Genomic DNA, 27379 nt, shown 5'->3' with positions numbered 1-27379 from the left:
ACCTGTAGAGAGCTCTTCCCTTCCTACTCTGCACCTGCACTTGACCACATTGCGCCCCTTCTGAAACCCCAGCTCCAATGCATCGCTGGTGTTCAGTCATGTCAGATTCCTGTCCTGCTTCTCCGTGCACGCCCACAGCCTGCCTGGCCTTCTCCAGGAGCGCCCATCATATAGAGAAATGGCGCCGATGGTGGACAAACAGAAGGGGAGTGGCCACCACGCATGGACTGTGTCTTCTCTTCACTCCCTCTCAGAAGCCAGCACGTAAAAGGGAGGTTCGGGAAGCAAGTCAGGTTATAGTTGCTACATCTATTTTTCCTTTATATATCCACCTGGTCCAGGCAAGCTCCATGGGTAGAAACAATGCACACCATTCAAAGTGACCCTTGCAAAGCATCTAAACTACCATGCATGATGCACCGACTTCTATAAAATACTTTGCCTTCAGGATCGATTTAACTCCCTCTGGCAACAGATTTTGGAAAAAGACTCACACTCTGATGCACTGAAAATGAAGTCCACTTACCGATACAGTAGCCGGTTGTCATCTTGATTTCAAAGAGTGCAATGCTGGCTGTGTTTCCCTGTCCCAGCACACCTTCTATTAAAATCTGCACGACACACGAGGAAGCAAGGAGTTAGGTTTCCCACACTGTGTTTTCCTTGGTTCAGTATTTCAGTTGCTAGTCAGTTGCTGCTCAGCAATTCATGGCAAAGCAAGATTGCTCATCTCTACTAACTGCTACTGGATACCAATCTCAATCTCATGGTGGGTTTTATTGAAAGAATGTGTGATTGTGTGCGTGTGTGCGTGTGTGTGCATGTGCATATATGTGTGTGTGTGTGAGGTGAGCAAGGTGTCCAGTATATGCTTGGAGCCAACTGTCTTCAATTGTCAGCCCCAACCACCCCCTTCTCTAGAGCCTCCCGGGGCACCGAGTGGCCATGGATGGAGAGGTGTGTCCATGACCCTGGAGAAATCCATTCTGAGAGTGGCCAGGAACTGAGCGCAGAGGCTTCAGGGGGAAAACCTTTGGAGGAAGAAGAGGAGGAAGAGGAGGAGGAGGAGGAGGCAGGGGGATGGGGGGAAGCACAATCTGACCAGGGGTGGGAGACTCCACGGGAGACGGAAGAGGTTCATAAATCAACTAGTACTTTCTGTGTTGCCGAAAACATTCTGAAAGTGTTACATAAAGAACAGAGGGCAGCATGACACTGTATGTGGCTGATTTCAAGCACTGTTGGGGTTCACATTTGGTCCAGTTTCTAGAAGTATTTGCTTTTCCTTCTGTGATTTTCAGCTCAATCTCTGGCAACTATGCTGGTAGATTGAGGATGTGGCCAGCAGCTGGGAAGACAGTGTGCCCAAGGGACCTCAGACCTCAGCCTTCCCTCAGTGCCTCCTCCTGCCTGATGGGGGCGCTGCATGTAGCAGGGGACAGGAGAATGCAGCATTGCAACACTTTTTGAGGGGAGAGATGAGAAAGGGAATTGAAAAGGGATTTAGAAATGGAGAGAGAGGCCTGGGTGGCTCAGTCGGTTAAGTGTCCAACTTCAGCTCAGGTCATGATCTCACTCTTCATGAGTTTGGTCCCTCATTCGGCTCTGTGCTGACAGCTCGGGGCCCACTTCAGATCTGCTGTCCCCGTCTCTCTCTGCCCCTCCCTCACTCATGTACGCACGTGAGTGCATGCTCTCTCTAGCTCAAAAATAACATTAAAAAAAAAGATTTAAAGAATGGAGAGAGTTTTTGTGAAGGCCCTGTTCTGTCCTCCATGACAGTCTCACTAAATATACTTTGGGTTTGGGCAAGTGAGTCCAGATCCCATCCTCCTTTCCTGCCCCAAACACCACCCAGCCTCATGTTACATTGTCTACCTTCCTTTTCCAATAGTTCTGAGGGAAGAGCCTCCATCTTGGAAAGGGAATTAGAACAGATCCTTTAGGGGGTTTTCCCCTTTCAAGGTATCTTCACTTTTCCTTCTACCATAGTAAATGTTTTGTTCAAGATTTGTAAGAAACAAACCGTTAGGAAGATAACACACACAGCTTAGAAGGATGAAACGATATTATTAGAAATGAGAATGCAGGGTGCCTGAGTGGCTCAGTTGGGTAAGCGTCTGACTTTGTTCAGATCATTATCTTATAGTTCATGGGTTAGAGGCCCACATTGGGTTCTCTATAGTCAGCACACAGCCTGCTTCAGATCTTCTGTCCCCCTCTCTGTCTGCACCCCTCCCTTTCTCTCTCTCAAAAATAAACAAACATTAAAAAAAAGTGAGAATTCTCCCTAAAGCCTATTAGAAAACAAATTTCCATTTGAAAAGGTCGGCTTAGGCTCCATTTGGATTCTGACAGAAGTCCCACTTAAATCGACAAGAACAAAATCTGAGAAGATGTTCTTCTAAAGAATAAACAAAATATCAATTTACTAATTATTAATTATTAATATTTTTCAGGGATGGACCTCTCTTTTTAAATGTTTATTTATTTATTTTTGAGAGAGAGAGGAGGTAGGGAGAGAGAGGGAATGCCTAGCTGGTTCTGTGCTGTCAGCACAGAGCCTGATGTGGAGCTCAATTTTACAAACCATGAGATCATGACTTGAGCTGAAACTAAGAGTCGGATGCTTAACCAACTGAGCCACCCAGGCACCCCGGGGATGCATCTCATTTGAGGCAGTGCATCCTAAGATAGGATTATGTTAGGATGTTCAGTGGCAGAAGTTTTCATATGATCTCAGAATAGCATAACGCTACATGATAAACCACATTCCTAAATTCCACCTACCTTGAATTTCTTCGAACTGTTCTGTAAGTCCAGGCTGGCTATGAGCCAGCTGTCGGAAGGTTCCTTAGCTGACCAAAGCAAGCGATCAAAGCTTTCATCTTCAAATCTCAAGTAGAGGTTCAGCCGGCTGGTATCTGATGGGAACCTTGAAGATGCGGTTATCTGGTAGACCAGTCGGAGGCAGCTCCACTCCTCAGCCTGTAAGTCAGAACTTAGCAGCACAGCCTTTTCCCCCTGCTTGGCAAAGGAGGTGTCCACATAAACGTAATGGCCTGGAAAGAGAAAGGAGCCCCAGAAAGGATCAGTCTGCTGTTTGCAAGTCAGGGGAATACAGAACTGTGGTCCAGCGAAGATACAGCCTGCAGATGCGCTTCAACTGCCTACGGAATGTTGCCTGAACACAAGATCTCTGCCTTGTGAAACATTAGAAGGTCCCGCAAAACTGAGACCACCGTCACATGACACGTGACAACCACTGGCTGCAGCTAAGTAGTGCTATCTCTTCAGGGGATGACATGGGGGCTCCATTTTGCCATAATCCCCACCACTCCCTATTACCTTCTGACACTGAAGACAGGAGTCCGTAGCCTACTATAATCTTACACCAGGCCCATTCAGCATGCGGCTTTCATCTTCCTGGTCCCCATATTCACGAGAGTTTGAGAAGTCAGGCTAAGGGGCTGCAGAAGCCAGAGAAGCAGCTTGCCTCTGCTGGAGTCACAGTACCTTGAGGGACTCAACCTTCTCCTTCCCCACATACCCAGTGACGATCTGCATCTGATTGGCATCATTATGGCACATTAAATTTATTTGGTTGCCACAGATCTTGGAGCCTAGGCAGAAAAAGTTCAGTGTCAGCTAAACCTCACAGTTCTGATAACTAAGTGGGAAAGCACACGTAGACCATGGAGAACAGGCCACTCATCATTTCCTTTTCCTCCGCCCACTCCTCCTTCCTCCACTTTCCCTTCTCTCCTCTTCTCTCTTCTCCTTCCCCTTTCCCCTCAACCTCCTCCTCAACCTCCTCCTTTCCTGGCCCTCTTTATTCTCCCCTCCCTTCTCCTTATTTCTGACACTGATAGGTGGAGATCCGCAGGCTATACCAGGATCTAGAACAGAGTTTCTATGAAAAAAAGGAAACAAAACAGATTGGAAGCAAGAACCGTAAGCTGAGCCTTCTGAATCTGACTCTGGTGGGTGGCTTCCTACAGCAGTGACCTGATGTGCCTGTGCGCTCAGGGACCCACTGCCTGTGAGGCCTACACTCTCACGCTTGCTCAGAGATTCCCATATTCATGGCCAGCATCTAACCTGTGGCTTTCCATCCTTGGTCCACCTTCCCACCCCTTGCATTTCAGGCTCCCCAATGCCAAACTCTTACTAGAAAGGCCCTGAAATTCCTCGTTGCTTTGCTTGATGTCCTTCAGCCCTTCCTCCCACACTCTTTGCCCCAATGTCCACCCCAGCCAGGCTTCCTGGGCTTTCGTGGGGAGCAGTGACAGGCCGGCTGATGGCCAGCCCTGCAGGTAGGGAGCTGTCTTCAGGGAGCCTCACTGGCGTGCGGAGGGTTTTAAGATCAACATCTATCTCCAACGGGCAGTCTTTCAACATGGCGACCACCCTCCCAATACAAATAGCAACTGCTTCTAGACTGTCACCCAAGCTGTAATTGCCACCAACACCATTACCCCCCTGCACAGAGCGAGCACTCACTACGAATCAGGCACTGTTCCACGTGCTCCGTGTGCATTTCCTAGCCGTGGTGCCTGCTGGGTATTGAAGCACTAGATTCTTGAGGCCAACTCTTTTTTTTTTTAAACAGAAATGGCCGCTTCTCTGTGACATGCCATCCTTCTTTCCAGCTCTCTGCTACTGTCTCCACAGAAGGGACTAAAAGCACGCTGGTAGTGGGGTGGGCATGGGAGCTGGGGGAGCTCCTGAGAGCACTTTAACCCTTTCTGAGGAAGTAGAGTGTTGGCATAGGGGGGTCTAACAGAAGGAAGGAATGATCTCCCTGCTGTGTCTGGTGGAGGGTCGCATCCTGTGCCAACTTCCAGGCTCACTTCTCCCAGCTTCTCTTACTCTCCTTCTCTCTGCTTCCTTTCCCAGTTCTAGAAGGAAACAGCTCCCAAACCTGAGCCCAGAGCCACCCAGAAGGGGCTGTTCAAGCAGATTGCTGGGCCCACCCTTGAGCTGCCATTGTGTCGGTCTGGGGTGGTGCTACATTTCTAACAGATTGCATTTCAGAGAAGTTCCAGCTGATGCCGACGCCGCTGGTCTGGGGGCCACATTTGAGAAGCACAGATTTATCGTATCTGACAGAGAAATAGGACTGTGTTGGACCCCTCTTATCAAAGAAAGAGCTGGCTACTGTCGCTTATAAAGGAGGGAGGAGACAGTTCCACTTGGAGGTAAAACTCCAAAGTAAGTAAACGTGTGCCACGGCAGCCTCAGAGAGTCCATCAATTACCTCGGTTTTTCAGTGAATGCCATAAAAATCTGTCTCTTGGAGCTAGAGAGTATTATGCAGCTAGAGAGTATTATGCTAAGTGAAATAAGTCAGTCAGAGAAAGAGAAACACTGTATAATCACACTGATATGTGGAATTTAAGAAACAAAACAAACAAGCAAAGGGGAAAACAGAGAGAGAGGGGCAAACCAAGACACAGACTCTTAACCACAGGGAACAAACTGATGGTTACCAGAGAGGAGGTGGGTGGGGGGATGGGTTAAATAGGTGATGGGGATTAAGGAGTGTATGGAAGAGTTGAATGGAAGTTGAATGGAAGAGTTGAGTCACTATACTGTACACCGGAAACTAACATGACACTGTATGTTAGCTAACTGGACTTTAAATACAAACTAAAAAGGAAAAGGCATAACCTTTCACTATATCAGATTTTATGATTAGCATACACTAATGCCCTCATATTAAGAACCTTTGAGAGCACATACTATAAAAATGTATTATTTAAAATATCTTGATATTATGTAGTATGAAAACCGGTGCTATTTATTGAGAGCTCTTGATATCTCAGCCATTAAGTGTTGGCTATTTCAAAATATTGGGATTTTGCATGTAAACTACAGACCTCAAATTCATTTTCAGGTCATGCTGTGTGACTGTGCGTATTAGCCTCATTACAATCCACCCAAGGATTTATCTACTCGACTGATTTTGCAACCACTCAGCAGGGTAATGCCTTTTCCCAGATCAAAGAACTAGCATAAGTACTGCCCACCTCTACTACCACTGCCAAGCTCAAGACAGATATTCTTAATTAACTATTACATTGTTTTCTGCCCCTTCTTGGATGTAGCCTCAGAGTCCTTCTAAACAGTGTTTCACGTAGCCACCACCAATCAATTTGAGTTAGCACTTGAGATTATGTGTTATCCTTGTTTGTGGCTTCAGTATCAAGAGTATTTTCTGTGGTCATGTTAGAGCTAAGCGGAACGTGAAGGGGAACATGGTAAATTTTGAAGAAGTTTTAGAAAAGTGAAGAAAGAATTAGGAAGATACTGATGCTGGGGATGGTGCTTTTCCCTGGACTATCACTAATAAAATGGCTATTCTAGAACAAATTGATAATGTTTCTGGCGAGTTGTTTCTTCTTTATTAAAAGGAATCATTGGGTGCCCTGGGGGCTCAGTTTGTCAAGCATCCAGCTTTGGCTCAGGTCGTGATCTCTCAGGTCATGAGTTCGAGCCCAACGTTGGACTCTGTGCTGACAGCTCAGAGCCTGGAGCTGCTTTGGATTCAGTGTCTCCCTCTCTCTCGCTCCCTCTCCTGCTTGTACTCGGTCTGTCTCTCAAAAATCAACATTAAAAAAAGAGAATCATTATACTACTGAGTTAGTGAGGTCTTCTTTGTGTGGGAAATAGTTCATTTATTCTATCTGAATGAGACTGGCACCTGAAAGTTAATGTTGGACATAATTTACATGCAATAAAATTCATCCTTTTAATACAACTCAGTGGTTTTTCGCATCCTCACAAAGTTCTGCAGCCATCACCACTACCTATTTCCAGAATCTTTTCATCACTCAGAAAAGAACTCCCATACCCATTCCCCTCCCACTAGCTTCTGGAAACTCCAGATCTACTTTCTAGTGGCCTTCTCTGGAAATTACAAATGAACGGAGCCATATAATAATAGGTGGCTTTTTGTGACTGGCTTCTTTCATTTGGCATAATGTTTCCAAAGTTGAACACGCTGTAGCATGCATTAAAATTTCATCCTGTTTTGGGGGCGCCTGGGTGGCTTAGTCAGTTGGGCGTCCGACTTCAGCTCAGGTCATGATCTCAGGGTTCATGGGTTCGAGCCCCGCATCGGGCTCTGTGCTGACAGCCAGCTCACAGCCTGGAAGCTATTTCAGATTCTGTGTCTCCCTCTCTCTCTGACCTTCCCTTGCTCACGCTGTCTCTCTCTCTCTCTCTCTCTCAGAAATAAATAAAAAACATTTTAAAAATTTCATCCTGTTTCTGAGGCTGAATAATATTACATTTTATGGATATGCCCCTATTTATGTACTCATCAGTTGATGAGCACTTGGGTTGTTTTCTAAGTTGTTGGCTATGATGACTAAGGCTACTACGATCATTTGTGTACAGGTTTTTATGTAACACAAGTTTCAATTCTCCTAGGCATACATTTAGGAATGGAATTGTTGGGTCACATGTTAATTCTATGTTTAAGTTTCTGAGCAACTGCCCAGCTGTTTTCTAAAATGGCAACACCATTTACATGTCCCTGAGATCAAGAGTCACATGCTCTACCAACGGAGCCAGTTAGGCGTCCTGAAGAACAAAGGTTTGTAATTTTGATAAAGTTCCAATTTCCCAATTTTTCTTTGGTTGTGTCTACTTTTGGTGTCATAGCTAAGAAGCCATTGTCTAAGGTCACAAAGGTTTACAGCTATGTTTTCCTCTAAAAGTTTATAGTTTCAGCTATTAGATTTAGGTCTTTGATCTATTTGGAGTTCATGTTTGTCCATTAAATTGTCTTGGCATCTTTGTTGAAAATCAATTGAGCACAGATATAAGGATTTATTTCTGAATTCTCAGTTCTATGTAATAAATAAACAGTCCCACTGTTGCAAGTCTTTGATTAATTTCAAGTTCTTAAAAAGCTGATTTTTCAGAATTGTTGACTGTTTTCATGGCTTTTTGGGGTCAGGATTCTCTGAAGTCCTTACTCCTCCTCTGAAGTCCTTATTCTTACTGCCCTCATTCTCTTTCTTCATCTTTTTTTAACCGATAAGAGAAGAAAACAGTGTTCCCAAGATGTTCAAGTAAACACAAACAGATAAGAAAAAACAAAGAATGGCAGAGATCACATTCAGACTGACTGGGATGTTGACTGACTCATCAGGCCAAGGGTCTGGGGGGAGATTTACTGGTCACTGTGTTGGAGACATGATGACAGAAAGGGAGGCAAGGATACTCTTCAAATACTGCTGCTTAGGCAATTTGAGCTGATTTATAAGACATTTATTAGAAATGATAAAATCTTTATAATGGGTCTGAAAAGGGCTATAAACTTCCAAATAGATTTTTAAAAAATAAGTCAGCAATCAAAACCAATAATGAAACCATCCTGCCAAAAAGGTCAGGTGCCGTGAACCTCAGTCATATGCATGCATCAGAAAACAACAGAAAAGTCTTCTCTGTTTCAGTGAAGGCAGACATAGCTGAGTTTTGAGGTCACATTCAATTGGTAAACACATCTGCACAGCTAGCACTGAATGTGTTAGTGACTTCTAATAGAGCTCAGTGTATCGATGGCTTCTAATAGCCAGGGCACAGTGTGCTGGGACCATGATTGGCAATGTGGCCAGCTCATGAATCACAGGGGCCTTCTTGGCATCCTCGCAATTCTATTTGCTGATGAATGTGCTACCTTTAAGGTGTGATGGTCATTCTGGAATGACCGTATGGCACAGTGGACCCCACCCAGGATCTGTAAAGCATAATCGTTGTTTAAAACTCTATCATGCATTGACTGTGTCATCAGTTTCTTTGTCTGCAAAATGGAACAAAACAAAATGTTACCTACATTAATATTTGGGAAGGCACTCAACGTAATCAGAATAAAACAACTGAAAAAGATCCAAACACTGCAATATATACAGACACACATAAAATGATTTCATACAAATGGCCACTAAATAAAATATACTTATATATTTCAACACTAAAAGGAAAACTCGCTGTGCTGCACATGGAAATAGCATAATATATAGGAAGCCATGTACACTGTACTCTGTAACTTAAGGAAGTTTCAAGGGCAATTTTGATGGTGTCCGAATTTCACCTTTTGTGCCAACTTTAGAACATAAAGTTCTAGTGAGCTAGGACTTGGAATCTACAGGGTCATTGTAAGAGCCTGATGAACATGATGTATCTAAAAAATGATTCGTAAACTAAAATGTTAATTGTTAGTTATTTCTCTTATCGTCAGAGGGAGGGAGGCTGTTAGTTGTTTCAGAGATAGTGAGAAGTTGATGTTGCCTCCTTTTTGTCCGATATGGTTCAGAGCCAACATTTGTTGAGGGAGCAGATCAGTAGCACCTTTTCAGTGCTAACATGACAAGAGTCTTCTCAATTCACCTTAGCTGACTCTTCCACATTGACATCTATACCTCTCTACTCTCGCACTGAGCTCCTCCTGGCTGTCAGTCCTCACAGCTAAGTCCCCTTGGCTATCACCCAGGATCACTCACCATCCAAAGTGGAGCTTGGCACATTTACTCCTGGTATGATCCTGGGTGAAAACTCATGACCTAAATCTGATAATGACGCCTATGTTTCTATTTTGTTAGCTCTTAGTACCATGCACGTCAAACACAAGTACATGGCCTTCTTTCTGCCAGCTTTCTTTTCCGAGCTGAAGTCCAGCCCCCTGAGGGCAGGCAATGACCTTCTCACCAGACTTCCTGAAGGCCTTCCTGTTTTACGTCCCTGGATGGGGTCCTGCCTGTGGAAGCACATGGTGGAGAGGGGGAGAGGGTAATAATTATTGCTCCAGCCTGATGTTGGTTCAAATCCCAATCACACCACTTACAAATCGTGTCATTTTTGAGCCAGTTACTTATACTATCTGAGATTCACTTTCTTCACTGGTAGAACGAGGGTGCTAAAACACTGACTTTGCAGAGTTTTAAAGATTAAATATGGTAACATAAGTAAAGCTCTCAGCACTGTGCCTGAGAGTGTGCATGGGGTAAACTCTTTTTTTTTTTTTAAATGATTTTTATTTACTTCTAGGAGAGAGAGAGAGAGAGAGAGAGAGACAGCGTGAGCAGGGGAGGGTCAGAGAGAGAGGGAGTCACAGACTGAAACAGGCTCCAGGCTCTGAGCTGGCAGTCAGCACAGAGCCCGACGCGGGGCTCGAGCCCACGAACCGCGAGATCATGACCTAAGCGTAAGTTGGACGCTTCACTGACTAAGCCACACAGGTGCCCCATGGAGTAAACTCTTAATAAATGTTAGCTCTTATCTTTCTAGCTACCGAATCGGTATACCCTTGCTGGTGGCTAGCTCATCTCGTCATTTCATGCGGGACCTCCCTGATGCCAAATGCCACTTGCTGTCCCTGCTGTCCATCGTCCTGCCCTTCCGACACCAATTCCTGCCCACTGCACGGAAGATCCATGTGCAACTGTATCTGTTCTCCATAATTCCTACTTCAAAGCTGTGGGCACATCTCTTTCTAGGTCTCGTCCCCTCGCAGTCTGTCCCATCCCATTGCCCGACTGTGTTTTCTGCCATGACAATCATCTCCGGGATCTACCAGCTGATCAAAGCAGTCCAGACAAGAATGCATGCAAAGCACCTAGCAGATGTTCAGAAGGGTTTTTTTTTTGTTTTTGTTTTTGTTTTTTTGCCTATGGAGGAGAGAGGATGCCTTCATGTAGTGCATCTTCAATTATGTATAATGCCATCAGCTTACATTTTGAAGGAGTCTTGTTTTCTTCACACATCAAAGACTTCCAAAAAATTAAAAAGTCAAATGTATACCAAATGTAATGGGCACAGGGCTTCTCAAAGACTGTTGACTGTGTTACTAGAAAATAAATAGTCTAGCATTTCTCAAATGGAAAACTGTATTAAGTATTTGGGATGGATCATATCTGTTTTTTTCCTATGAAACTCACAATTATTAATAAATCTACTCATTACCTCAGGCAGAGGAAAGTTCTTTTCTGAGAATATCTAAGAAGAATCACAGATTTCTATGGTTTGCATAATGTATGCTTACCTCCTGTGTCTAGCTTCACTAGTATCCTCTGTGGTTCAGTAAAATCACTATATGAATATATATGGATAAGAAACAAAGATTCAAAGGGAACCGACATTTGCTGTGTTGCAGGCACGAGATTCTTGATGTGGGTTCTTCCCTCTCAATCCTGATGGATAATCCTATCAGGCAGGAAATGCCACTTTACAAGGAAGGAAAGAGATCCATGAAGGTCAATGCACCAGTCCACAGTCATGGCAAGTGAACCAAGGTTGGGCTCCAAGTCCATGCTTCCCTCCCAGTCCTTCCCGCCCCCACCCCCCAACCCGCTCCATGCTGCCTCCAAATATTTCCTTGTCTGTCTCTTTATTAATTTACTTTTTCATAATTGTATTCATCTTCTTACAGCAGGAGGGCAAAGCTTTCTTCCTTTCTTTATGGTGGAATCCCAGAGGGACAGATGTTTCTAACATGCAAGCCCATATCAGCTTTTCTACAAATACCATTCATAGTGATAACACAATAACCAGATTAACTTTTCTGTCATATCGCCTCAAATATAAAAGGCTTTTTGTACAGCATTATAAAATTAGGGTATACCTTATAATTGATCTATAGTAGTGCACCTTCCCACCACCTGCAAAGGATGTTAGCAAATCAGAAATTAGAATGAATGCATGCATCTACACTTGGATTAGTGACAGTGGACAGGGACCCAACAATCTTGGACTCTGAGGACCCCAGCCAACATCCCCTGTAGTTACTGCTGGGGAGTGGGCTCTGGGGCATCAAGGAGCCACTCAGCATGAGAGCAACACAGGGAGGGGACTCATAAGTACAAGGCACAGCCCAGAGTTTCAGCTCAGTGTCCTGGTAAGTATTTACGCCCTCGCATTGAGCAGAAGGCCCTATGTGTGCATCATATGGGCAGTCTGTTTCCGGGCTGGACTGGACCCCTACGAGTCAGACAACAGGGTTCTGTACTAGCCAACATGAGCCAAGCTGCCGGCCTTCCGATCTCCTGCACTAGAAAGGGTCTCTCTACAGAATTTTGCAAGGCTGATCTCCAGTAAATGTCTTAGATGGGAATGGCTTCTTTCCTTCCCTCTCTTTGCCAAGTGCCTAATAATGACACAGTTTCAAGAAACTCCATGGGGCGCCTGGGTGGCTCAGTCGGTTGAGCGTCCGACTTCGGCTCAGGTCCATGATCTCATGGTTTGTCGGGCTCTGTGCTGACAGCTAGCTCAGAGCCTGGAGCCTGTTTCAGATTCTGTGTCTCCTTCTTTCTCTGACCCTCCCCTGCTCATGCTGTGTCTCTCAGAAATAAATAAAACATTTAAAAATTAAAAAAAAAAAAAAAGAAACTCCTCATTCCCATTCAATAAAGCTGCCCCAAACCTCTGGCTTTCAGTGAGCCGCCATGCACTGAGATGAATGAGCTCTGAGAGGTACGCACTTAAACCTAAATCCCCCCAGACAGCAATGCACGGAGGTGGACTGATTTTTAGTGACTTAAAAGGCAGGACTTACTTCTGAAACGTAATGGAGAAAATGATCTATAATTGAGAAGTGACTGGCAGTCGCAGTCCAATTTTGGTCCCAAGTGGTAAGAAAGCCATCCCAGAATGACATCTCTGGTACAACAGAGGCTTTCGGGCTGGGCAACGTCTCGGATACCGCTGGGCTTAGGGAGAAAGGAAAGCCTACATTTCAACGGCAGCAGCAAACTGCCACAGAGAGGCTTTGGCGCCTTCCCGGCACCCAGGGCTGTGGGCAGGGTGAACCCCTTTTCCTGCCATGGACGCTGACTTTTCAGCTTTCCCGGTGTCCATTTATAAGTAAGAATTTCTGCTTCTTACCAGGGGAGCCAGAACCGTGTCTCCGATTGCAGGAAACTGTAGAAACTTAACGTGCGGGGCTGGAAGCGACCTCGCTGTGCGGTTGTGCCCTGGGAAGGTTTTATTCCTCCACTGCCACTTAGCATTAAAATTCAAGACAAATGTGAGGCCGAGGGTAAAGACTCATGGAATACAGAGTGTGACCATCAATCACCAGCATCAGTCCTGGTCCTGGGAGATGGCCGTGGGGATGGGGGGGCGGGGAGGCTCGCTTTTTCCTCTGATTGACTCAGCAACTTCTCCCACTTCTGGGGTGTCTGGCCTGAGGAGAATTTCCGCAGGAAGGCTGTGGCACCTTTCACCTTAGAGGTGACTTTGTTTGTAAATCACACGGGAGCCGCATTAACCTCTCTGACTCTTCTGGGTCCCATAATGCTCTCTTCCTCTGGGTTCCTTGATACCCTCTCTCATGGGTGTTTGCTCCCACCTTCCACCTGCTCTTCCTACACGTCTCTTGGGACCGTCTTACCTTCATCTCTTAAGTGTGTGCACTCCACTGGGTCCGCATCTGACGTCTCCACTCACATGAGTCTTTCCCCGTAGCAGGAGCTGTAACTGCCTACCCCCATCCGTTCTCCCCTGCTTCCTCTCTAAAGAGCCCTCATTGGAGCTGGGCTGGTGCTGTCCCAAGCCAGGACGATGCCACTGCCACGCCTTGCACATAGAGGTGGCCCACGACAAAGTCCTAGACAGGGATGTAAGAGCACCTCGTGGGATGAGGTTTTCAGGAATGTTCCTCTAAAGGCAGGCCTGATGCAGTTGGCTTCTCCCTTTTGGCCTTCTTTTCCTCTTCCTTCCTATCTGAGGATGGGTGCCATGGGCTGGAGCTACAGTGGCCATTTATTTATTTGTTTGTTTGTTTATTTACTTTGAGAGAGAGAGGGTGGGAGGGGCAGAGAGACAGAGCGAGAGAGAGAGAGAGCGAGAGTGAGCGAGAGAGAGAGGAGATAGAGAATCCCAAGCAGGTTCCGTGCTGTCAGTGCAGAGCCTGATGCAGGGGCTCGATCCCATGAACCATGAGACCATGACCTGAGCTGAAAGCAAGAGCCAGACATGTAACCGCCACCCAGGGGCCCCATGTGGTGGCCATTTAAACCCAGGAGATCACTGGGGTGACCAACTCATCCCAGTTGGCCTGGGACTTTCCTGGCTTTAAAACAGAAGGTCTCATATCCTGGGAAGTCCCTGAGTCCCAGGCAAGCTGACAGTCAGTCCCTTCAGCAGGCGACCTGAGGATGGGAGTCAGTGCCGCGGTCCTGGCAGAATCACTGGAGGAGCTGGGATCCTGCCCACACTGCAGACTCTCCCGAACAGTCTGCACTTGCTACCCCTGTACTTCTCATTCCAAAGGAGAGAAGCAAACGCAAGTAGAAAGCCGTGTTATTCAGTTGTTTCTGCCACAGGCTTTTGCAAGCACCTGATTCACACCCCGTGACTTCCACCTTCATTTCTATACAAGTGACTCCCGAACTGATATCACCAGCCAGATCCCTCACTACCTTCCAGACCCACGTGTCCAACTTCCTGTTGGGTCTCTCTGCTTGGACACAAACCCGTTCCCTCGACCCCAAATCCTGCCCTTCCTCTGAGCTCCAAACCTAAGTGACCAGGGCCCCCAGCTACCCAGGGACCAACCAAGAAATCTTAGCATCTTCACTAATGCCCCCATCTCCCTCCTTCTCCAAAATTCTATCAGTCTTGAGGACTTAATTTCCTAAATTTATCTCAAAGCCATCCATTCCTCCAGCTCCCCTCTCCTGCACCCTCTTCTGTCTGGATTATTCCAATAGCCTCCCAGTAGGTTTCCCTGCTTTGGTCTTAACCCCTTCAAATCTGATCTCCAAGCAGTAGCCAAGGTGTTATTTCTACTACGCCAAACTGATTGTATCACTTCCTGGCCTAAAACACCTGAGGGAACCCCCAATGTCCTTGATTTATAAGGCCCTGACGTTCTGGCTGTCATAGTTAACCACTACATCCCTATCACAGTCTATACAGCAGCACAGAATTACTTTTAGCTCCTCTAAATTAAAGTGTCACACTCTCTTGCTTCTAGGACTTCTTACATAGTGTTTTGTTCACCTACGATACACTTACATCTCCCTTCCTTCATACATTCCAGTCTACTACCTCTTGCCTCCTTTCCTAACTTACACCTACACTTCATTAAGGTCTTAGCTTAAGAGACCCACTCAGTACAGTTGTGCAACGCACAACCTGGACAACTGTACATGGTGATCCTATTTAGATACAGCTCTTTTCAGGCAGTATACTTGTCTGTATTGCTCACTAGGTTTTAAGCATATCATAATTATCTGCCTCGGTATTCTCTATATCTTTAAATAAATGAATAAACTCCTTCCTGATGATAGATTTCTTTTGTTATGTTTAATATAAAGGATACATTGAAAGTCTTTTTTATTACGGAGGTGTCTGAATTTCATAACAATTACTCAATTTACCATTATTTTAGGAAATATGGTATTTAATGTGAGCTGTAAGTTCAATGGCAACTCACACCACACTTACTGTCTTCATGTATGCCCCCACTGTTAACTTCCTGAAACACAAATTCTCATTATGTCAAGATACACAAAGGATTGTTAAAACGAACCATTCTTCGTCTTTCTGGAATGCAGGGTTTATGGGAGGCATTCAGAAAATGCTTCAGCGTGTGACAATTCTAGATTCGAGAGAGCTATAGTTTTATCAGCTTCCAATTTTGAGGAGTGCCAAAGTGCAGAGATCAGCGCTACATGGGGAAGTGATGAGGTCAGCATTGCTTAGCCGTCTCAAATGCCATTTTCGTTCCCCCTGACAACGGGGAAATGATTCTTATATCCTGGCTAACACTGTAAAAGGAGCCTTAAAAGATTACAAAGCATTAAGGCTGGCAAAAGTGCAAACAAATGCCAGCAGGCAATCTCCAGTGTAAACAATCTACCAACATTTGAAACCACAGCCACAGATGCGGGCTCCACCCGCCGCGGAGGGTCTGGGAAGGGCACAGATTTAAACCCTGCTGGCCCCAGTGGTGGTTTAGGAAGAGAAGTTTACCTTAGCAACCATCAACAGAAAAGCAAATGATGAACCCACAGTAAAAGGTCAGGGGATATCTAGAAACAGACCTTCTCTTTTTTTTTTTAAATTAATTAATTAATTAATTATTTTTAAAAATGTTTTATTTATTTCTGAGAGAGAGAGAGAGAGAGAGAGAGAGAGAGCATGAGCAGGGGAGGGTCAGAGAAAGAGAGAGACACCAAACCTGAAGACAGGCTCCAGGCTCTGAGCTAGCTGCCAGCACAGAGCCTGACGCGGGCCTCGAACCCACGGACCGTGAGATCATGACCTGAGCCGAAGTCAGACGCTTAACCGACTGAGCCACCCAGGTGCCCCGAAACAGACCTTCTCTTGATACGATATTTAACAAGCATTTATGAAAATATAAGAAACGGCTGCATTATCTGATAGCTCGTTCTACCAAAAATCAGTTTCTCAGAGCACATTTTCCGCCACATGACTTGGCCGGGGGTGGGGGGGGGGGGGGGGGGGGGGGGGGGGCGGTTATGAAGACGTTTCCTGGAAAGTTAGAAAGGTATCTGTTTACGATAAAGGAAATACCTCAGGGAGACCCCAGGTAACCGAATTCCCTTGGCAGGTCTCCCGAGGGCACCGGGAAGGAGAAAAAAAGCCTTCTTCTTCCACGGAATATGTGTTCAGTGACAAGGAAATTTTCTTATTTTGACTTAGAAGAGACTCTAACCCTCCATCTCACCAGTGTTGCTGATAGCGCTGCTGAGAACGGAACTGGGTAATTTTGCTCATATGCGCTGTGCAAGGTGACTTTGGCAAACAAAAGGAGTTATATGCACTTCAGCTTCATGGGAACCCAAATAAGATAGGAGTGCTTGTGAAAATTTCACCACAGTACAGGTAAATAAATACATCTGAATTTAAACACATTTTAATATATATTTTTACGTAAAAATAGACAACATATTTCGTTTTATTTGTACTTTCTCACTGCAGTTTTGGCATTTTATGCCTATTATAAAGTATAAAGGCAAGTAGGGACAAGAATATTGAACTTAAAAAGAAAATACAGCTATACAGGTGAACACATTTTTTGTTGTTGTTGTATTGTGGAGAAGAAACAACTTACAATGGTTGAATATAATAACAGGAAGACAGGTTTAAATGAAAAGAAACCCCTGGGGCGCCTGGGTGACTCAGTTGGGTAAGCATCCGACTTCCACTCAGGTTGTGATCTTATAGTTTGTGGGTTTGAGCCCCACATCGGGCTCTGTACTGACAGCTCAGAGCCTGGAGCCTGTTTCAGATTCTGCATCTCCTTCTCTCTCTGCCCCTCGCACCTCCTCAAAAATGAACCTTTAAAAATTATTTAAATGAAAGAAAACCCCAGAATATCTTTGAAAAGAATGATCTCATCAGGGCGCCTGGGTGACTCAGTTAAGTACGTGTCTGACTCTTGACGTGGGCTCAGGTCATGATCTCACAGTTTGTGAGTTCAAGCTGACAGCATGGAGCCTGCTAGGGATTCTGTCACCGCTCTCCCTATCCCTTCCCTGCTTGCTCTCTCTGTCTCTCTCAAAGTAAATAAAAATAAACTTAAAAAAAAAAAAAGGTTTGCAACCTAAAAAAATAAGAGATAAATGGGTGATATCCTCTAGATTAGTGGTTTTAAAATGTTTCGGTTTTCAAACATAAGTGAACACAGAACTTCATCTGTTAAGAGAGCAAAGAGGAGTGACCAGGATTGCCAGGTGGGCTAAAAAGTTATATACTGTCATTTGCTGTCCGGGACAATTTTGCCTCTGAGGTCTGTTCCCTCCCAGTTAATCTCTTTCACAGGCACCCACAGCTGGTTCCGAGGGCCTGGCAGTGGTTTGGAGACCCCAGGCTCAGGCAGTCTCGGGGTCCCTGACATACTAACCAGAGCCACACCCTGTTCCACCCACTCCAGATTCCTGCTCCCTCCATGCCTGTTTTCCCGAGTTGGCGGGGGTGCCTGGCCCAGTATGCGAACGCACCTTCTCCTTGTCTATGTAAGTAGCCACATCCACACCGGCTGCCAAACCCTCATTTGCCGGACGGTCGTTACCAAGCCCAAGAGCCAACATGCTCTCCACTCCTTCTAAACCAGCAGTTCTAAGTCGTGGATGAGCCTTGGAATCAGCCAGGGAGGTTAGGCATGGGTCCACGTCCCGGAAACCCCTCCGTTCTGGGCAAAGTGGGCTGGTTAGTTATTCTACTAAAAGCAGAATCGGGGGGCACCTGGGTGGCTCAGTCGGTTAAGCGTCCGACTTCGGCTCAGGTCATGATCTCGCAGTTCGTGGGTTCGAACCCCGCGTCAGGCTCTGTGCTGACTGCCAGCTCAGAGCCTGGAGCTTGCTTCAGATTCTGTGTCTCCCTCTCTCTCTGACCCTCCCCTGCTCACGCTGTCTCTCTCTCAGAAATAAATAAAACATTAAAAAAAAAAAAAGCAGAATTGGTAGCCTCCTACCAGGTGGCTCTAAAGTCAAACAAGACCTGAGAAGCACTCTTGTTATGGTTGTTCCTTTCCTTTGGTTCTGTCACTGCTGGGCCTCCGGCAGACCATGTGTGCAAACATGGTGGGGTCCGTGTCTTTTTTACTCATCCCTTTATCTCCAGCGCAGGCTACATATTAGATGTTCAAGAAATATAGGCTACATGAATTAAGCAGCATGCCCTGCCGTACATTCACCTAAGGTAAAGATGGCTTAGGGGTGCCCACGTGGCTCTGTCGGCTGAGCCCCAGAATTCGGCTGAGCTCATGACATCGCAGCTCATGGGTTTGAGCCCCATGTTGGGCTTTGCACTGACAGTGCGGAGCCTGCTTCAGATTCTCTGTCTCCCTCTCTCCCTGCCTCTCCTCCGCTCTCACTCTTTCTCTCAAAAATAAATAGATATTAAAAAAATTAAATATTTAGAATGTGCATGTGATGATCTTTAAAAAACAAAAGATGGCTTAAGATAAAGGCAACAAATTTAAAGCCAATAACAATAAACACTGACAATGAAGTCCCTGTTAATAGATTTTAGAAGTCTTCCTTAAATATGACAATAAATGTAGGGCTCTGTGCCCAAGGCATATAAGAAATCACAGCAAAGTTGCTAGAAAAACAAGGCAATGGGTTTCAATGAGTTGTTTGCTAGAGAGGCTAAGGTTTTGAGAATAACAACATGGAGAGTGTGTTCACTCCTTCCAACTTTAGAGCATGTAACTATTCACAAAGCACAGGGGCCTATTTAAGCCTCATAGCAATCCCATGGTACAGTGGGAGACTTGTTACCCTTTATTTCACAGATCAGGAAAGTCACACTCAGAGAAAACACACAGGCTGATGAGCTCCCGGCTCTGAGTCCCACTTGGGTCACCAAATTAAGCAATTCAAAGTACTGAAGTGTGTCCTAAATACTGCATGGGACCTACTTGTACTAATATATGTATATATATAATACATAATATAACATATTATATATATACTAATATATATAATATATATAGGCATGGGATCTACTTATACTAATATATATAATATATATTATATATATATATATTTGTCATTTATCTGAAATTCAAATTGAATGGGGCTTCCTCTATTTTATCTGGCAACACTAGGTTCCAGGCCCATTCTCCTTCTATGAAAAGAGACTATTTGATTTGAGGATCACTGTGTACACTCCCAGATAAAGGGCTGAGACGTGGCTCTTTCTCCTTTCCAACCCTCTGTGATTAGGCCTTCTAGACGGTTCTGCACATGCTATCCTGTGGATGTGTGCCTTTCTCCAACACAGCAGTGGGGCAAGCTGAGTTAGGAAAGGGGTGGCAAAGGACGACATGAGTGATATTTTCAGGGCTCCAGGACCACACCCATGTGGACTCAATTTAAAAAAATTAATATTACTATTTTTTGAATCAAGGAATGGTACATAATTGAAAGATATAAGATAGTGAAGGTTCTGTACAGCAAAGGAAACCATCAACAAAATAAAAAGGTAAACTACTGAATGGGAAAAAATATTTGCAAATCAAATATTGGATAGAGATTAATATCTAAAACATAATGTACTCCTACAACCCAATAGCAAATAAATAATCCAATTAAAAAATGGGCAGATGATCTGAATAGACATTTTCCCAAACATTAAGATGGCTGACAGACACGTGAAAAAAAAAAGCTCAATATCACTCATCATCAGGGAAATGCAAATCAAAACCACAATGAGGTGTCACCTCACGCCTGTTAGAATGGCAGATATCAAATAGACAAGAAATAGCAAGTGTTGGCAAGGATGTGGAGAAAAAGGAGCCCTTGTGCACTGACTGTGGGAATTTAAATTGGTGCAGCCACACTGGAAAAACAGGGCATTGCACCAAGTGAAATAAGTCAGACAGAGAAAGACAAAAACCATATGATCTCACTTAATATGTGGAATCTAAAAAACCCCCAAGCTCACAGCAACAGAGAATGGATTGGTGGTTGACAGAGGTGACAGAGGCTGGGGGGCAGGGGGCAGTACAAAATGGGTGAAGGAGGCGAAATGGTACAAGCTTTCGGTTATAAAGTGAATAAGTCACTGGAATGTAATGTGCAGCATGATAACCATATTTAATAATACTGGGTTGCATATTTGAAAGTTACTAGGAGAGTAGATCTTAAAAGTTCTTATCATAAGAAAAAATATTGTATAACTATATATGGTAATCCATGGTAACCAGACTTACCATGGTGATCATTCCACGATATAAACAAATATTGAACCATTGTTTTTACCTCTCTGTTAGCCATGAGTCCTGGAGGGGTAGTGCGGCTGGTGGAAAAAACATAGGGTTTTTTGGGTTATTGCTTGTTTGTTTTATTTTAGAGAGAGAGAGCATGTATGTGAGTGGGGGAGAGGGGCAGAGGGAGAGACAGAATCCCAAGCAGAATCCATGCTCAGCACAGAGTCTGACGTGGGGCTCTATCCCACAATCCTGGGACCGTGACTTGAGCCGAAATCAAGATTTGGATGCTCAACTGACTGAGCCACCCCGATGTCCCAACAACATGGTTTCAAAGTTAGGTAGTTTTTACTTTAAAAATTGAATAATCTCATGCATGAGGAGCATATAACAATTGGTATAGTATAGATTCTCAATGAAGCATAGTCTCAGATCCCTAACTGTCAAATCCTTTTACTAACTCCATTAAAAATATTCTTATGTTGAGGTCATGTATATCAGAGTTTTCTCAAATCCTATAATTTGTGTACCACCTTGGGGTTTTGATTTCTCTGTGTACTAATTATTTAATGTTTTTTTTTAACCATACTCATCTTCAAAAATATAATATTTATTTTATCTGGTTCCTTAGTAACACTGTCCATGAAATTTGTGAGTTGCTGTGCTGGTTAGTCTAGTACATTAAAAAAATACATACAACATGTTGTATATTATAGTTCATCAAAACTGGGAGAGTATGCATGATTATTTTTAATAATACGGCATGTGCCCCTGAAAGAGTTATGAACCACCGCAATATGCATAGTACACTTTGGGAAACATTGATTTATATGACAGTCAGTTACTATATCATCATAACTGACTCTTCAAGACCTGGAAACTAAGGCCCAGAGAGGGTGACAAATTGGATCAAAGTTAACCAGACAGCCTAATGCAGAGTTGAGACAAGAACACAAGGTTATGGATTTCCAGGTCCATATTTCCAGTAGCCAATCTCCTAAAATACCTCTAGTTGAAGTCGAAACTAAATCCTGCTGCAGAACTATAGGATTAACACTGTGATACCCCAACCCAGTCTTGCTTCCCACCACACTGGTATTATTTCTTCACCCAGGAAACTAAAGGTAGCCCTTTCCTCCTAGAATATGCCTGACAGTGTACACCTGAGCTGGCCTTGTGATGCACCTTGCTCCGTTCATTCCTTGCTTGGCATGGACAGACATGCTGCCCCAGAGGGGAATGGAACGCAGGAGAGAGGACCAATCTGGAGGTGTCAACACTATGTACTATTTAGGGACTTTTCTGGAAGTTTTCTGACCTTGTTTCATCCACTCCCAAATAAACACTCTCAAATGTATCAAGCCGAATGAAACCCTATAATGGAATCTCTGAATGTTTCTACAAACTGCCTCCAAAAATATAGGTTATGTTTAAATCCTGTGTTGTTGTTTTTTTAAAGAATTTTTTAAAAACCCTATACTTTCCCTAATTAAGCAATGAGAAAGTGAAAGTGTCCCTAATAGAGAGGAGTCTGGGGTCCTATGGAGCAGCAGCAGAGCAGACAGACAGCTCTGTGCTGAGCCTTCTTGCCTCTGGTTCTAAGGATCAGCCTCAAAAGCCAACCAAGAGTTGAAGATGTTAAGGTAGATGCATGTGGCTTTTATCTGAAGGTTTTCATTTCCTCACAGCTCTGGTTAAGAGTGTCCTGTTTTTTCCTTGGGGAATCTTCCCTTCCTCAGTTTCAGCCCAAATGGTTAGAGCAGGACTGACCCCAACCCGTCTTCCAGGAATCCCACATGACCCAGGCCTGACCCATCAGGTTGTTCAAGCCCTTTGGCAACAAAGGCTACTTTAGGAGTTACCACATGGACCAACTCAGGTAATGAGGCTCAATTAGGAGAATTTTGGGTTTTTTTTTTAAGTTTATTTATTTTGGGAGGGGGGCAGAGTAGGGGCAGAGAGAGAGGGAAAGAGAGAATCCCAGGCAGGCTCCACACTGTCCATGCAGAGCGCAATGCAGGGCTTGATGCCACAAACCATGAGATCATGACCCAAGCTTAAGATGGACACTTAACCGACTGAGCCACCTAGACGCCCAGAGCTCTTTTTCCATAGGAACCATTAGCTGTAAGAATGTTGGCACCTCACCTTCCTCCAGGAGGAAGAACCTCCAAAAATGCAGCCAGCACAACGAAAGCCAGAACCAAGAGAAATTAAGAGAAGGAGATTGAACTGGATGGCATTTTTATAAGCCTCTAGTGGCATCTGAAGCCAGGTATCCCTGAAATTTTAATATACATTAGGTGATAAGGTCTTTTGGTTTAAGCCAGTTTGAATTAGAGTATGTTTTATTTAGTGGGGAACAAAAGAGTCTTGTCAATACAGAAGTCAGAGTGAGTACATGATATGCTCCTTTCAGCCATGAGGAAACAGGGAATGGGGAAGAGAGGAGGCAGAGGGTGTGAACTGGACAGTAGAAAGTGGTCAGAGACTATTTTCTTGTCTCAACATTGCCCCTACCTAGCTGTGTGGTCACGAACAGTGAGTTGACCTCCCTGAGCCTCAGTTTCCCCATCGGTGAAGTAAAGGAATTGGACAATCAGTAGTTCTCAAACAGACCTCTGTGGAGCCTCAAAGTCCTTCAGGCAATGGGAGGGTAATGGAGACCAGGTTTCCAGACTTCCATTCTGTGGAACTTACTTCCTTATATTTATTCGACAGGCTTCTTACAAGATTTTGTTGGAAGAATGGGTTCTCCTGGTAGACTAGATTTATTGACTATTCTGGTTCTGTTTATACTAAGGTCTAAATTGAGTCAAGGCTCATCTGGGACCAGTAAACATGTGGTGCCTCTATCCTAAGAGTTGGTCAGAAGCCAAGGTCAAGAGCTCAATCCCAGGAGGGTTTGTTAGCTTTACATAGACATAAAAAATTGTTAATGACAATGAACTTCATCCCTAACTCTAAGAACTGTGTGGTCAGCGGTCAAATAAGGTACTGAGTAAAGGAACAGAGATGGTTCCATAGAGTCATTAGCTCTGCTTTAACTGATGATATAAATACCATTGGTTAACACTCAAGGCAGGCAATCTCTCCATTGCTAGAGAACAGAGGGTGGTGTGCTTGGAGGTCTGTTTCTTAAAACAGTGTGATCATTGTAGAAGAAGCCGAAAAAACAGAGAGCACTTGCTACACAATCACTTGCACAGCACTTGATGTGTATCCACAGTGCTCTAAATTCACATGGATTTGCTTTTTCTTATAGAGACCATGTTGTAGTGGAAATTAGATGAAATACAAATCCCTATAAAAGCATATAAAAGCATTTCTAGGGAAACAAGGTATGATGATACATTAAAAATATATCAGCTTGCAGGCAAGTTTTGACACTGTATGAGCACATGGACTGACTTAGGTAAATGAGGCTTAATTATGATATTTTGGAATGCTCTAAATCTTTGAAGAATGTATCTTAAAAAATACATTTTAACACCAACTGCAGGAATGGGTCATCCACTGCTATAGTCAAAGTGATTTTCTTTTCTTCATTTCAGGTAGCAATTGAAAATATGACTAAGCTCTGTATAACGAATACGTGTTTCAAGAATAATATTGATCTTGCCAACAGTAGCTGAATATTTATTTTAATAAACATGCTGAAAGACAATAAATGAAAGATGAAAATTATTTTTCTATTTTGCTTCTAGTCTCTGAATAACTAATGTTTTCCTTATTAGAATACTGTTTTTCTTTCAATAGTATGTAACTCAGGCAACTTATATAATACAAAAATAAAATCATACATATTTTGAGGTTTAATTTCTCTTATTGATTAACTCCTGATTTCTGTCCCTTTGCTGACATATGCTATAGATACACAAAACCCAGAAGGGACAGGGTGAGAAAAGATAAGAACTAAGTCAGACTAGGCAGAGTCAAGATAAGATACAGGCAAAGGGTCAGTTGAGGGCAAGCTATGAATGCGTCACAACACATCTTGGGATTTGGAAGCAAGTAGCGGTCAGGAAGAATCCAAATTGGGAAGGACAGATGGTTTCAGGATTAGACAAATGCAAAAGGCAGAGACTCAAGATAGGCAGAAATATATGTCAACACTTGGGACAAAATAGACATTTACCAGATGACGGGGAGTTTCAGACAGCACCTTGGATAGCTCCCTGGACAAGAGGTGTTCTGACAAAGCTACGACCCTAAAAATGAAGGGTCTTATCTTCTACATCTCAGAATTCCCAGGTGGTACCACCCCTGATGGAATGAACTTGGTCCCTGGAGCCTTGGGGAACCGGATGCAATATTCCACTAGAAGGTTTGACCTAAAGCCCTGGGGCTGATGCCTATGGCCCTCAGTAATAGGCTCCTTGGTGACGGGGTGGGGTATATGAAAAGTATCCTCCCAATCTTCAGATCATTTGCTTTCCAAAAGCGTATCCCATTTAATTTGGGAACAGAAGGGACCAGCACGACTGTGAACAACAAAGGGCCCTGTGGTACAGTTTTACTGTGTTAATGTTCACCTTTGATTTCATATTGTCCCTTTTGGGTACCTATACTTGAAGATTAGAAGAAGTAAGATATAGCAGATTATGTATTTATTAGATGTAAGAAAGTCTTACATTAAAACAAGTTTAATTTTCCCATTACTACAACTTCAAACAGAGCTCATAATAGTGAAAAAATCCCTGGGTGTGACTTTCATGTAGGCATCTGTTGCCAGACTTTATTCCCCTCCAACCAAGTACTATTAATAGTGGAGGAAAGTTAGCTTCAGCTGACTCCTCATTAGCAGAGCCCAAAGTCTCTTGGGTTCAAAGACAAGCGTTATCATTTATCTCAAGGTTCTTTGCTCTATTCATCTTATGGTATCAGTAGATCATAACAATAATTGGAAAACCAAACTAATTTCAAATGGCTTATTCACTAAATGAAAACATGACATTAAGATTATTAATCTAATGGGGCCCGTGGGTGGCTCAGTCAGGTCATGATCTCATGGTCTGTGAGTTTGAGCCCTGTGTCAGGCTCTGTGCTGACAGCTCAGCACATTTTTTTCCTCTCTCTCTCAGAAATAAATCATAAACGTTAAAAAAAGATTATTAATCTAGTGAATAGGAAATTTTTATAGATTAACCTAGGAAAAGAATCGGGTAGAAGGAAGAAAAAAATCACATTGTAATTGAGTGATGGTTGGGCATGGAGAGGGGTGGCAACAGAGATTAGAGCCACCCCTCCAATGTGTGATTATGACTATGGGGAGCCCAGGACATGACCATGTGGTGCCAGCTCTGAGGTCTACAATATTTACTGAGCATCTACTCTATACCAGACAGTGGTCTAAACACCCTGGAGATAGAGCTATAAACAAAAAAGATGTTCATGGCATTATTTACTCCTTTCTGGTGATCTTAAGTCAGGTCCGTCATGTCTGAGAGCTGTCTGTGTGATGACTCTTCAGATTGCGGCCAAGATACAACATAAGGTGGTGGGAAAATAGGAGGTGGGAAGGTCAGATCTGGCAGTGGTGGAGGGGCATGAAAGACCTGGATAAGAGAATTAGGGGTTGTAAGTCCCCCACCTCACAAAACCAGCCTCTCGTTATATATACTGAGAGTGTGCCAGGAGAAGAGAAGAGGGTTCCAATGGGTATTTTGCAGTCAGGGGAGAACTTGATATATTAGAGGAGACATGAGTGATACCTAGTTGGTTCCTTTTTCTTATATATATCACAAAATCACTTTAGAAAAAACCTGAGAAATCACTAAGTGCAGCCTTCTCCTTCTTTTTTTAATTTAAAAATTTTTAAATGTTTATTTATTTTTGAGAGAGAGAGAAAGAGAGAGAGAGAGAGAGAGAGAGAACATGAGTGGGGAAGAGGCAGAGAGGGAGGGAGACGCAGAATCTGAAGCAGGCTCCAGGCTCTGAGCTGTCAGCGCAAAGCCCGAAGCGGGACTTGAACTCACCAATCATGAGATTATGGCCTGAGCCAAAGTCGGACGCTTAACCAATTGAGCCACCCAGGCACCCCATAACCCCCCTTTCAACTCTTCCTAAGTCTCTCAGCTAACTAGCAGGAAAGCTAGAACATGCTCATCTGTACTGGAATGGAAGCAAGACATTTCTCTGTGTGACTTTCACGTTTGAATTGTGTCTGGCTAAAGAATCTACCTAATAACAACAGATCGCTGATTTCACATCAGTAAATATAAACTGGAGGGACTACCGGGCAGTCATCCCAGTGGTTTCCTCAGGTCCTCGACAAGTTGGGCTTTGGCTTGTGATGAGGGGAGAAGACAGAGGAAATCATGGGTAAGGAGGAAAGAGAAATGAAGCCAAGGGACTGGAATGCAAGGCCTGACCTGTATCTTGCCAGCCCCTTTCACTGAGAAATACCAACCTTGTATTCAGCTGCAACTCCCTTCTGCCTGCTGATTGTTATTGCTCTTTAAATATGACAGACTGGCATAAGCAATTGATTAGACAGGACTAGCGGTGGTTCAAGAGACATTATATCCAAGCAGGAAAAATTTCACTGAATGATGGAACTCTTTATTGCTTTGGTTATACAACGAAAGCAAACAATATTTTTAAAAGCTCTCACATATGCACAATGTCCAAAAATTCGACACAAATCCAGTTTAATTTTGTCAAACTAGAATTACAGAA

The 27379-nt window shown here is 43.9% G+C and overlaps 1 protein-coding gene across 5 annotated transcripts in view; it reads right to left on the bottom strand.

Moving 5' to 3' along the window:
- The window catches only part of MAMDC2 (MAM domain containing 2), a 193616-nt gene that overhangs the window by 74464 nt on the left and 91773 nt on the right, over positions 1 to 27379 (bottom strand). For 4 of the 5 annotated variants that reach the window (XM_039219182.1, XM_039219184.1, XM_039219181.1 and 1 more), the window contains 2 exons: positions 2791 to 3062; positions 527 to 611 (listed from right to left, as the gene is read on the bottom strand). In XM_039219182.1, coding sequence (XP_039075113.1) covers positions 527 to 611; positions 2791 to 3062 — 357 coding nt within the window. Of the gene's footprint in view, positions 1 to 526; positions 612 to 2790; positions 3063 to 20701; positions 20788 to 27379 lie in introns of all 5 variants that reach the window. The other variant, XM_039219185.1, reaches the window with a different exon arrangement.

Source organism: Hyaena hyaena, unplaced genomic scaffold, assembly GCF_003009895.1.
Source record: "Hyaena hyaena isolate Hyena2069 unplaced genomic scaffold, ASM300989v1 scaffold_799, whole genome shotgun sequence".
Lineage (NCBI taxonomy): Eukaryota > Metazoa > Chordata > Mammalia > Carnivora > Hyaenidae > Hyaena > Hyaena hyaena.
Note: the sequence above shows the minus strand (reverse complement) of the source record. Positions and strands in the feature narration are given on the sequence as shown.